The 13,494-nt window shown below is 42.5% G+C and overlaps 1 protein-coding gene across 3 annotated transcripts in view; it reads right to left on the bottom strand.

Annotated features, from left to right (window-relative positions):
* KCNK4 (potassium two pore domain channel subfamily K member 4) overlaps positions 1-13,494 on the bottom strand; it is a 130,742-nt gene that overhangs the window by 83,154 nt on the left and 34,094 nt on the right. Inside the window, exons 1-2 of one of the 3 annotated variants that reach the window (XM_075836846.1) lie at positions 12,112-12,506; positions 9,045-9,364 (exon numbers count right to left, since the gene is read on the bottom strand). In XM_075836846.1, coding sequence (XP_075692961.1) covers positions 9,045-9,233 — 189 coding nt within the window. In that variant the 5' untranslated portion in view covers positions 9,234-9,364; positions 12,112-12,506. Of the gene's footprint in view, positions 1-9,044; positions 9,365-11,616; positions 11,938-12,111; positions 12,507-13,494 lie in introns of those variants that run through there. The other 2 variants (XM_075836847.1, XM_075836849.1) reach the window with 2 other exon arrangements.

The following is a 13,494-nucleotide window of genomic DNA, read 5'->3' as shown; positions in this document are numbered from 1 at the left end:
CTCCGCCCCTGTGCTTACTTCTCTAGGAAGTTTTCGCCCACGGAGAGTAACTATGATATTGGCAACCGCGAACTTCTAGCCATTAAATGGGCTTTTGAGGAGTGGCGGCACTTCCTGGAGGGGGCCAGACACCAGGTAACGGTCCTTACGGATCACAAGAATCTGGTTTTCCTAGAATCGGCCCGGAGGCTTAATCCTAGACAAGCTCGGTGGGCACTATTCTTTACCAGATTTAATTTCTTGGTTACCTATAGGGCTGGGTCCAAGAATATTAAGGCTGACGCTCTGTCACGTAGTTTCATGGCCAATCCTCCTTCCGAGAAGGATCCTGCTTGTATTTTACCCCCTGGTATAATCGTCTCTGCCACGGATTCTGATTTAGCTTCTGATATCGCGGCTGATCAGGGTGCAGCTCCCGGGAACGTCCCTGGGGACAAACTGTTTGTTCCCCTGCAATACCGGCTGAGGGTACTCAGGGAAAACCATGACTCCGCTCTATCTGGTCATCCTGGCATCTTGGGCACCAAACACCTCATTACCAGAAACTATTGGTGGCCTGGGTTGCCTAAAGATGTTAGGGCTTACGTCGCCGCTTGTGAGGTTTGCGCTAGGTCCAAAACCCCTAGGTCCCGACCTGCGGGCCTACTACGTTCCTTGCCCATTCCCCAGAGACCTTGGACCCATATCTCCATGGATTTTATCACCGATTTGCCTCCATCTCAGGGCAAGTCGGTGGTGTGGGTGGTAGTCGACCGCTTCAGCAAGATGTGCCACTTTGTGCCCCTTAAGAAGCTACCTAACGCCAAGACGTTAGCTTCTTTGTTTGTGAAACACATCCTGCGTCTCCATGGGGCCCCAGTCAATATCGTTTCTGACAGAGGGGTACAATTTGTTTCCTTATTTTGGAGAGCTTTTTGTAAAAAGTTGGAGATTGATCTGTCCTTCTCCTCCGCCTTCCATCCCGAAACTAATGGCCAAACGGAAAGGACCAACCAATCCCTGGAACAATATTTAAGGTGCTTCATCTCTGACTGTCAATTCGATTGGGTCTCATTCCTTCCCCTTGCTGAATTTTCCCTGAATAACCGGGTCAGTAACTCGTCAGGGGTCTCCCCGTTTTTCTGTAATTTCGGGTTTAACCCAAGGTTCTCCTCCGTCTCCCCTGGTTGTTCCAATAATCCTGAGGTAGAGGAGGTTCATCGGGAACTGTGCACTGTCTGGGCCCAGGTTCAGAAGAACCTAGAGGCGTCCCAGAGCGCACAAAAGATTCAGGCGGATAGTAGACGTTCTGCTAACCCCCGGTTTGTCGTCGGGGATTTGGTCTGGTTGTCGTCCAGGAACTTGCGCCTTAAGGTCCCGTCCAGGAAGTTTGCTCCCCGATTTATTGGACCTTATAAGATCATTGAAGTCCTCAACCCTGTATCCTTCCGTCTGGAGCTCCCCCCATCCTTTCGCATACATGACGTCTTCCATGCCTCCCTCCTTAAACGCTGCTCCCCGTCCTGGTCCCCCTCGAGGATACCTCCTGTTCCCGTTCTCACCCCTGAGGGGGTGGAATTCGAGGTGGCCAAGATTATGGACAGTAGGATGGTCCAGGGCTCCCTCCAGTACCTGGTCCATTGGAGAGGATACGGGCCGGAGGAGAGGACTTGGGTACCTGCCCGTGATGTTCACGCTGGGGTATTGATCAGGAGGTTCCACCTCCTCTTCCCCACTAAACCGGGTCCCCTTAGTAAGGGTCCGGTGGCCCCTCATAAAAGGGGGAGTACTGTTAGGGATCTGCCAGGTACTTCATCTAGCTATACTCCTGGGATTAATCAATCCACACCTGAGGCCAGACCTGTTCGACTGACACCATCTCCCACCAACCAGGGTGGCAGGCTCAGGAGTGGGAGAGCCTATCGCGGCCTGGTCTGTCGGAGTTAGCTCCGCCCCCTGCCCTTTATTACCTGCCCTGTGCTCTCCCTCAGTGCTTGTAATTCTTTTGGATTCCTGGCCCCACTGCTGCTTTGCTCCAGCCTGCTTCTGCCGTGCTTCTGCCTTGCTGCAGTTCTGCTTGACCTGCTTTGCTTTGCCCCTGGCTTGCTTCTGTCTCCGTGCCCGCTCGGGTGTACTCACTTCGTCCTGGTCCTGACTGTTCGTTCGCCGCCCCGTTTCCTCGTGGCGTTCCGTGGCTACTGCCCCTTCCCTTGCGTGTTCCCTGTTTGTCTTCCTGTGCACTTAGCCAGCGTAGGGACCGCCGCCCAGTTGTACCTCGTCGCCTAGGGCGGGTCGTTGCAAGTAGGCAGGGACAGGGCGGTGGGTAGATTAGGGCTCACTTTCCCTTCACCTCCTTCCTGCCATTACAAACATACTGTGAAAGCAACCCAGGAGTTTTTTTAAGGCAAAGAAGTGGAATATTCTGCAATGGCCAAGTCAATCACCAGATCTCAACCCGATCGAGCTGCATTTCACTTGCTTAAGACAAAACTTAGGGCAGAAAGACCCACAAACAAGAAACAACTGAAGACAGCTGCAGTAAAGGCATGGCAAAGTATCACAAAGGAGGAAACCCAGCGTTTGGTGATGTCCATGGGTTCCAAACTTCAGGCAGTCATTGCCTGCAAAGGATTCTCTACAAAGTATTTTAAAAAAACATTTTATTTATGGTAATATTAATTTGTCCAATTACTTTTGAGCCCCTGAAATGAGGAGGCTGTGTAGAAAAATGGTTGCAATTCCTAAACGTTTCACAGGATATTTTTGTTCAATCCCTTGAATTAAACTTGAAAGTCTACACTTCAATTGCATCTCAGTTGTTTCATTTCAAATCCAATGTGGTGGCAGAAGAGCCCAAATCATGAAAATTGTGCCACTGTCCAAATAATTCTGGACCTAACTGTATCACCTCATGTATTAATTGTCTTTCTGTAACATCTTTAACCCTTAACGCACCATGACGTAACTTCAACAGCTCATCAGCCCCCCACGACAAGATTGTGGGGTGCCAACGGTTGTCATAGCAGCCCGGGGGCCTAATGAATTCTCCCAGGTCTGCCTTCACTCTGTCTCTGTTAAGCTGTGCCTGTGACAGGGATTATCAGAAGCCTGTAAAAATGACTATACACTACAATACTGCAATAGTATTGCAGTTTATTGTACTAGCGATCTAATGATCGCTGGTTCAAGACCCCTAGGGGGACTAATAAAATGTGTAAATAAAGTTAAATAAAGTTTTTAGTAGTAAAAAATATACTATTAAAAGTAAAAAAAAAAAAAAAAAAAAAAACATTTTCCCAGTTTTCCTCTAAAGTAATGTAAAAAATAAACAATATTGGATTCCTCTGCATCCATAAAAGGCTAAACTATTACAATATAGCATTATTTAACACACACAGTAAAAGCCGTAAGAAAAAAAAAAATGCCAGAATCTCAGTTTTTTTGTCACTTTAGTGGTGAATTTTTTTTTAATAAAAAGTGATCAAAAAGTCGTATGTACCAAAAAACTAATAAAAACAACAGCTCATGCCGCAAACAATAAGTCCTCAGGGGGGATTCACACGAACGTGTATTCGGTCCGTGCGGGCCGCGTGGTTTTCACGCGCCACGCACAGACCAATACAAGTTTATGGGGCAGTACAGACAGTCCGTGCTTTTTGCGCAGCGTTTGTCAGCTGCGCAAAAAACGCGACATGTTCAATATCTCCGCGTATTTCGCGCATCACGCACCCATTGAAGTCAATGGGTGCGTGAAAACCACGCAGGTCGCACGGAAGCACTTCCGTGCGAACCGACTGAAACAGCGCACCAGCTGTCAAAAGGATGAATGTAAACAGAAAAGCACCACGTGCTTTTCTGTTTCCAAACATCCAAACGGAGTGTCTTTTTAGATGAGCGAACCCGGACAACCGAACCGAACTTCACCGGGTTCGGCCGAACTCGTTTTGGCCGAACCCGGCAAAAAAAATTCCGGTACGCGACGTCAGGAGATAGTCACTGTCCAGGGTGCTGAAAGAGTTAAACTGTTTCAGCACCCTGGACAGTGACTTCCGATCCCAATATACATGAACCTGTAAAAAAAAAACGAAGTTCTGACTTACCGATAACTCCCGGCTTCTTCCTCCAGTCTGACCTCCCGGGATGACAATTCAGTCCAAGTGACAGCTCCAGCCAATCACAGGCCAAGCACAGGCTGCAGCGGTCACATGGACTGCCGCGTCATCCAGGGAGTTGGGGCCCGATGTCAAGAGAGGCGCGTCACCAAGGACGCGTCACCAAGGCAACGGCCGGGAGGGAAGTTCTCGGTAAGTACGAACTATTTCTTTTTTTTTAACAGGTTGCTGTATATTGTGTTCGGCATTCACTGTCGAGGGTGCTGAAAGAGTTACTGCCGATCAGTTAGCTTTTTCAGCACCTTGGACAGTGACGGGCGTCGACTAGCCTCATCTCTATGATGGCGGCTGCGCGAAAATCACGCAGCCGCGCATCATACACGGATGACACACGCAGCTGTCAAATGGTTTTTGCGCGCGCAAAACGCCGCGTTCTTTGCGCGCGCAAAAACGCAACGTTCGTCTGAATCTGCCCTCACACTGCTCAATCGACCAAAAAATAAAAAAGTTTTGGCTTTCATATTATGGCAATAAAACATCTTTTTCTTTCCTAACAAATAGTTTTTTCTTTGTAGAAGGAGTAAATTATTAAAAAACCTACTGTATAGAAATGTGGTATTGCTGTGATCATATTGACAAGATATGAATAAAGTTAATTTGTCATTTTTACCACACGGTGAAAGACATAAAAACGAAATCCAAAACAAAATCACAGTTTTTTTCAATTCCACCCCACATATATATTTTTTTCCGTTTCCCAGTACATTAAATTGTACTTTAAATGGTGCCAATAGAAACTACAAATCCTCCCGCAGGAAAAAAAAAGCCTTGACACCACTCTATTTCACTACACTCCAAAAGTTAAGGCAGGAAGTGTAAAACTAAAATAAAAAATAAAAAAATGGCTTGGACTTTAAGGGGTTAAATGTTGTGCTCTTTTCTAAGTCATTAATTTGTAAAGTTGGCTGAAGAAAGGGCCTGGGTCCTCTGAAAGCTTGCATACATAATTTTTTATAGTTAGCCAAAAAAGGTATCATACCTACAATACTTTTGTCTTTTTTGACACAAACGTATTTAACATTGCATAAACAATGCTAAAAAAACACTATGAATTTCAAACATTTTTCATTGCATTTCTTACAAGCATTTTTAGTGCTGTTTTCTATTTTTTTTACATTTTGAACATGTGTTTTTTTTTCTGCTATATTTGAAGTCATATAGAGAAGTCTCTGGGAAAACATCATATCTGCAGCATACTGCATTTTGAAAATCAATGACCACAAAAACACCACAGAAAGACCACAAACCAAAATGCTTTGCATGTTGTGTTTTCTATAGTTCACTATTGACTTTAAAGGCTATGTACATCTTCAAAAGCAATTTTTTTTAAATAAAAATGTGTATCAGTGTGTTTGGTGCAACTTTCTAATTAGTTTTTATGAAAAAAAAAATCTTTCAGATATAGCTGCTTTGTATTCTGTATACAGATAAACTGTATCGTGTGCTAAGACCTGAATCAGGCCAGCGGAACTGACAGACGGGTTCAGTGTTAGCGGGTCCACCTGTAATCGATTACATCTAAGTTATAAACTTAGATGTGATCGATGACAGCTCAATCCTGCGTGTCTCCGACCCGCTGACACTGAGCCCATCAGTCCTGCTGACCTGATGCATACAGGATTCAGGGCAAGATACAGCTGCTCTGTTATACAGGATACAAAGCAGCTGTATCTCAAAAAGTTTAAATAATTCTTAATAAAATGTAATTACAAAGTTGCACCAAACACTGATATACACACACACACACACACACACACACACACACACACACACGCACACATATATATATATATATATATATATATATATACATATGTATATATGTGTATATATATATGTGTATATATATATATATATATATATATATATATATATAATAATCCGTTTTAAAGGTGTGCATAGCTAAAGTAACATCTGGCTGCAGAGTTTTTTAGCTTTAAAAAATGCTGTGAAAAACGCCAACAAAAACACCAACAAAAACACCTTGAAAAATGCACCAAACGCTACATGTGAATCTAGCCTGAAGAACAAGACACACACAAGCTTAGCAGTTTGCTTACTAAGTGATACAGAATAATGCTATGATTGTTAATTAAAATCAGGTACCCACACATGTAGCACATTTGTTGTGGATTTTCAATCAGGTGGAAAATCTGCAGTGAAAGACTATTGCAGGACAGTGGATGAGATTTAAAAAAATCTCATGCACATGCTGCAAAACAAATCTGCAGCATGCTCATTGTGTTCTGGATGTTCACTGTGAATTTCACCCTTTTCAATGTAGAAGGGGTGATATTGGCACCAAAATCTGAGATTTGAGACTGACACAAATTTTGGTTTTCACATAGTTTTGCTTTGCTGCTTCACTTTTTTTTCTATGGTATATTGAAGTACAATTATAACCATTTCATAAGTTTTAAACTTTTATTGACAATTACATCAATTTTAGGAAAAAAACTCAATGTTTACAGTGTTGACCCTTCTTTTTCAATACTTCTTCAATTCGCCCTGGCATGCTGGATATCAGCTTCTGGGCCAAAGCCTGACTGATGGCAAACCATTATTACCTAATCAGTGCTTGGAGTTTACCACAATTTCTGTGTTGTTTTTTTTTTTTGTCTAGCCGTTTTTTGAGGCTTGACCACAGGCTCTCAATGGGATTGAGATCTGGAGAGTTTCCTGGCATGGACTCAAACTTTCAATGCTTTGTCCACGAGCCACTTAGTTATCACTTTTGCCTTTTGACATGGTCCTCCCTCATGCTGGAAACAGCATTGTTCATCACCTAATTGCTCCTGGATCGTTGAGAGAAGTTGCTCTTGGAGGATGTTTAGATACCATTCTTTATTCATGGAAGTGACCTTAGGCAAAATTGTAAGTGAGCCCACTCCCTTGGATGAAAAGCAGCCCCACACATGAATGGTCTCAAGATGCTTTACAGATGCTTTACAGACTCATGGTAGCACTCGCCCTTTCTTCTCTGGACAATCATTCTTCTAGATATCACCAAACAGTCTAAAGGGGGCTTTATCAAAGAAAATAACTTTACCCCAGTCATCTGCAGTCCAATCCCTGTATTTCCTGCAGAATGTCAGTCTGTCCTTAAAGTTTTTTTTGGAGAGAAGTGGTTTCTTTGCTGCCCTTCTTGACACCAGGCTAGCCTCCAAAAGCCTTCGCCTCATTGTGTGTGCAGATGCACTGACACCTGCCTGCTGCCCCTACTGAGCAAGCACTGCACTGCTGTTGAAACAATGTCATAGTTTAATCATCTTTAGGAGAAGGTCCTGTCACTTGCTGGTCTTTCTTGGGCGCACTGAAGCCTTCTTCACAGACTGTACACATGTTTTCTTGGAGGTAACCATGGTTAACAGAAGAAGACAATGATTTCAAGCACCACCCCGCTTTTAAAGAAACCAGTCTGCTCTTATAATTCAATCAGCATGACAGAGTGATATCAGCTGTCTTGTTAACACTTTCTCCTGAGCTAACGAGAAGATCACTGAAATGTTGTTACAGGTCATTTTGTGGCAGGGCTGAAAAGCAGTAGAAATTGGGTTTTTATGATTAAGTAAATTTTCATGGCAAGGAATGACTTTGTAATTAATTGCAATTTATCTGATCACTCTTCATAACAATCTAGAGTTAATGCAAATTGTCACTATAAAAACTGTAGCTCCAAACTTTGCAAAAACCAAACTTTGTGTCAGTTTCAAACATTTTGGCCAGGACTGTATATACTTATGGCAGTCATTATAAGAATTCTCTTCACTTCTAGAACTGATACTAGTACATTTTATTTAGTCAGAGGATTGTAAAGAGCATTCCACGCTGGCTCTATTTATATGTGGAGGATTTGGCACTTGAATGGGAGAAGGCTGTAATAATGTGAATCATCGCTACAGGTGTCTCTGCATTTTATAGTGCTGAGTAGCAAAGAGATGAAGGGGAAGCAGCACTCGGACAAGCGCCGCAACCTCTTCAAAACACCTGATCGGTGGGGTTGCCATGAGTCAGACCCCACATACCAGATATTGATGTCCTCTAGTGAGGATAGGTTATCAATTTTTATCTCTTTGGGAAAACGCCTTTAATATTCTATTCAACTGTTGTAAGGCTAGGATCACACTGCGTTTGTGTACATTTGGTGTATGGGCCAGGAGTGCTCCTGACACATAGCCAAATGTATCCATAGGGCCCCGGATGCCAAAAGAGTGGCATCTGTGTCAAGTGGCAGGAGTGTGTGCATACCTTTTTTTTTCCTGTATAGTAAAGCATGGTCAGATGCATTCCACAAAAAAAAAGGTATACATTTTTTTATAATGGGAGCCTATAAGCAACATACGTCACCATATGCCTATACCGTGGCAAACATCGGAGGCTTCCGTCAGAAGTATACGACAGGAGTATTTCCCAATGTATACCGCTAACATGCACTGCAAATACAGTGTGAACACAGCCTTAGTTATAAATAGCCATTGTAATGTCTATTTTTGGGAATCTTGGTAAAAATTCATAGGGCCACCAAAATAACTTTCACAGTGGTTGTCACACGACTTCCGTAGACTCTTAGACAGCAAATATTCCTAGGCTGATATACCATTCAAAAGTCTAGGCAACACCAATGGAAGCTGTAATGACGGCCATATTAATAGTCAGTCAGCTTTCCCAGAATCATTTAACTTTGAGAAAGTACCTGAACATGTTTTTTTTTACATCTTATCAAATATAGAGGAGTCAAGGACTTTTTTTTGGGGTGGGGGGGGCGATATATTTTTAAGTCAAATGTATATAATGTCCTTAGGTAAAACAGACATTTTATAAATATATGCATTAGTATAAACTCTTATTATTTCTTAAAACCAATGTCTTTATTTTTCACTTAAGTACTCTCACCAGCACAAAGCTGTCCAGAATGTCCTCCTGCACACAGATGTGTTGCTCAAGAAACTTTCTACGGTGTTCCATGAGAAGATTCTGCTGCTGAGTCTCATAGGGTTGTTCCAGCATCTGAAAGACCACTGCTCCTGTCACCAGGTACCCAAGGACTATGCCAAGCAAGGCCAACACAGTCTTCTTCTTCATGACGTTTTTATTCTGTGCTACCTCTTCTTCAACCCCAACTTGATCTCCCAGTAGTATGGAATCTTGGGATGAACAGGACAGTGGGTACAGAAAACCTCCAGGAAGAATGCCTACTGGAGAGTGGCAAGACACTATAGAGGAGAAAAAAAAAAAAGCTTCTAATATTGAAAGATACAGGCAGTGACTACCACAGAACCTGAGTTAGCGGCATCTTGCTGGTCTTTATCCAAACAGTGCCTGGCAAGTCATCCTGCACAATAAACTGTGTCTGCAGCCATGCATCACAAAGTCATAAACTGTATAAGTAAATGGGGGTGAAATCCTCCACCTCACCGACCCTATGTCCGAGCCCCGACAGCGCACGTAACCTCGTGACGGCACACAATGAAGATCAAAGCAGAAAAAGAGAAACTTGATCCAGCGCTGGGTTTAAAAGGAAGTAATATTCCAACTTTATTCCAAATATATTAAAAAGTCCATATACAAAGGGGTGAATGCATCAGATAGCAGGCCTACGCGTTTCAGACAAATCATTCGTCCTTATTCATGGCGTGTTGCATATACTACAAGATACAGCTTGCTTTTATATCCAGTGAGTTCACCAAAAAGAAACTCCCACGTCCATCTCCACATCCAATTGCTGGATCCCAATTGAAGGGAAAAATTCCCCCCCCCCCCCTTTTTTTCTGACAATTGGTTTTTCTTGACATACTGTTTTTAATAATTTTTTTGTATGATTTTAACATAGTCATTTTCACACATTTTTATACTGTCTGCATTTATATCTGTTAGATTGGCTCAATATAAGACGCTCTTCTAATTTTTGTAATTCTCCCCCTTCTGGTAGTATGGAGTTCACATCAGACCAATAGGCGTATACACTTCACCCATATGGTGGCCAAATAAACACAGGTGTATATTGAGGTTCATCACACAGCAGGCTGAAATGTATTTACTCTGCTGTGTTCACTCATGAGTTACCTTTGACCCTTCACTTTGGATCCAGCCATTGGATGTGGAGATGGACGTGGGAGTTTCTTTTTGGTGAACTCACTGGATATAAAAGCAAGCTGTATCTTGTAGTATATGCAACACGGCATGAGTAAGGACAAGTGATTTGTCTGAAACGCGTAGGCCTGATATCCGATTCCTCCACCCCTTTGTATATGGACTTTTTAATATATTTGGAATAAAGTTGGAATATTACTTCCTTTTAAACGCAGCGCTGGATCAAGTTTCTCTTTTTCTCATTAACTGTATACTACTGTTCCCAGTACAGAAAGAAGTCAAATTCAGGAATGACTCCGGTTAACTCCAGGTTTCCTCTCTTCCAAGTTAGGAAGCTAAGATCTAAATAGGTGGGTGTCAGATTCCTCACACTGTAGAACAGGTGGTCCCTGGGTCACAGGATTGTTTTTAAACTGTCTCACAATATTGTGGCACTGCAGCCAACAATGGCTTTTCGACCCTAAGGCCAGTTTCACACGAGTGGTATGAGGGCGCTAAAATGCGCCAAAGTTAGGCTTGTGTGAAACTGGCATTAAGTGCCTCAATTTCGTCAGTCAAAGTAGAAACAATTTACAGTAAACACACTTGTCCCTCCAAGTACCAGGAAGACACAGGGACAGGACCCACCAAACCATATCCCATATCTCTGAACCCCTGTGACATGATATGGTAAGGAGGGGGGTTACCAAAATTTACTGAAGTCACACCTGAATTTTCAGATTAGGTTTTAATCTGGTAAGGAGCGCCCATGTTTTCCAAACTTCATATGTCTTGAAGGGAAACACTGACTAAGACTATGCAACAATTTTCTTACTTGGCAGAAGCATATAACATAATTGGAATTAATTAGACACCCAGGGAGCAATTTCTTTAACAGATAGCATTGCCTTCTATAATGCTGTAGCTAAATATACCCTGATATATTTACTAGGTGACTTGTAAATCAACCTTTTAATGAAGCTTGGAATATAAAGGATCCAACTTTCACTAACAGCCTCAATGATATTGATTCTCAGTTATTTACAGAGGCAATAAAATTGAAGCAATTCTGAATATTGGTTAATTTTATTTAAAAAACAGCATAGTACAATTGCATATGTTTATTTTATGAGCAATAGCCACAACAGCCCCAGTTGATTAACTTTATATTCCGTTACCTATTAATATTTTGCAACAAATGTGTGCAAATGTTAAGTATAATATCTTCAACAATAAATACACAATAAGAATATGTGAGAAAACTCTTCTGAGACATAGATCATTTCTAGATATATGGATAGATGACAGTATCCTACTACAAACACATGTATCAAGACATTTAGAAACAAACTGCAATGTCAGCAGAAGTAAGTGGAGAGTGGGTCTCATCACTTACCAGGACAGAAGGTGGTGGAGGCATCTGCTCAGTGATGTCCAATAATAGATGATATAATAGTCACACAACTGCACACTCACACTCAGACAGGTATGAGCTCTCACCAGCAGGGCATGTAGCTCACCTCTTGTATCTGATGCCCAAAGAAGAGTGATACCCACACTGAATACTCCCTCCTATCCACACACTGCATGGGCGTGGAGATAGGGAGTGAATAAGAGAATGAGGGCCAGAAGGAGTGGAAGAAGATGTAGACATTGAGATGGAAAAAGAAGATGGGTAAAGAGGAGATTTGTGATGTAGAAAGAACCGCACTGAGGGTTGTGGGGGAGATGGAGAAATAATGAGTGAGACAGAGATATACAGTATATGTACAGGACCAAATGAGGAGAATGAGAGGGAGGCAATGATAACATACACCGAGACACTTACAAAAGATAATGCAAAGGCCACAATTAACCAGTGTTATGCCAATGCTCAGCAGTTTTAACTTACCCGGCAATGCTTCTGACCACAATCTTGAAGATCTTTGCTTAACCTGTGCTTGTAGTGAAGGCAATTAATTAATCCTTCCAATACTTAATTGACTGCCATAGCCATGTAAAGCCACCATAACTCCAGGTTTGACCGAATATATAATAATAATTTTGCCATTCTTCCTAATGAGAATGTAAGACAAGAATATTTAACTGGCTCCCTGCAGATCACTGGAAGTAACCCCTTTTACCCTGGCAGGAGCCAGACTAGGCTGCAGTTACCATCTGTCTGCCAGCGATGCATTCATAGAGCACTCCCCTGATAGAACTTGCCCAACTCAGCTCATCTGAAGAGCTCTTAACCCTTTCCTTTCAAGCAACATAGCATTATATGAAATATGTACACTGCAAAGCATCACCCACTCGCCTGCTAGTGTCGTGCAGCATTGCATAATAACCCCACCCTCATTGCCAAAATGCAGGAAGCCATACACTGACCTGCAGTGTCACTTAACCCCTCCCATTCTGTTGGTCAATTTCTGGCTGTGAGAGAGTTAATGCTTCATTGTACCTACTGTCAGCACCCATAAGTAATGATGGCAATCAATAGAGATCATTCCCAGTACTACCTGCCACTTAACCTTACTACTTCACAGGATGGACATCCAAAAACACTGATGTATTAGTCTAAGGCCGGTTTTACACTCAGTGTTTTCAGTGGCGTTTATGCACGTTTTTTTTTTCTTAAAACACTCCAGCCTTATGTTAGTATAAAGTCTATAGAAAAATAGGAAAAAGTGTATACTATAGTATTTTTGTGTGATGCGTTTTGTAGCGCTTTTGGAGTCAGTAGTATTTTTATCAGCTTAAGGGCTAGTTCATATTACATTTCAGGCTGCGTTCACATCTGCTTCAGAGCTCTGTTCCAACGTTCCGTCTGAGCTTTCCATCAGAACGGAGCCCTGACTGATACAAACGGAAACCAGATGGTTCAATAGTGACGTATCCGATGCCAATGGTTTCCGTTTGTCTCCGTTTTGCAGGGGTTCCGTCATTTTTACGGAATCACTAGCATAGTCAACTACGCTATTGACTCCGTCAAAACGACGGAACCCCTGCACAACAAAGACAAACGGAAACCATTGGCACCGGATTTGTCACCATTGAAATCAATAATGATGGAAACCTCTGGTTTCCGTTTGTGTCAATCAAGGCTGCGTTCCGATGGAAAATTTAGACGGAACGTCAGAACTGAGCCCTGACGCAGATGTGAACGCAGCTTCAACCCTACATTTAACTTGTACGTCAAGAAAGCTTTCGACGTACATGTTAAATGTGTCCATAGGGCTCCATTAGCCTGAGGGAGAACAAAAGAGTATCCTTTTGGCCTCCATCAAGCTGG

The sequence above is a fragment of the Rhinoderma darwinii genome, chromosome 9, assembly GCF_050947455.1.
Source record: "Rhinoderma darwinii isolate aRhiDar2 chromosome 9, aRhiDar2.hap1, whole genome shotgun sequence".
Classification (NCBI taxonomy): domain Eukaryota; kingdom Metazoa; phylum Chordata; class Amphibia; order Anura; family Rhinodermatidae; genus Rhinoderma; species Rhinoderma darwinii.
The sequence above is the reverse complement of the archived record's forward strand: the minus strand, read 5'-3'. Positions and strand labels throughout refer to the sequence as shown.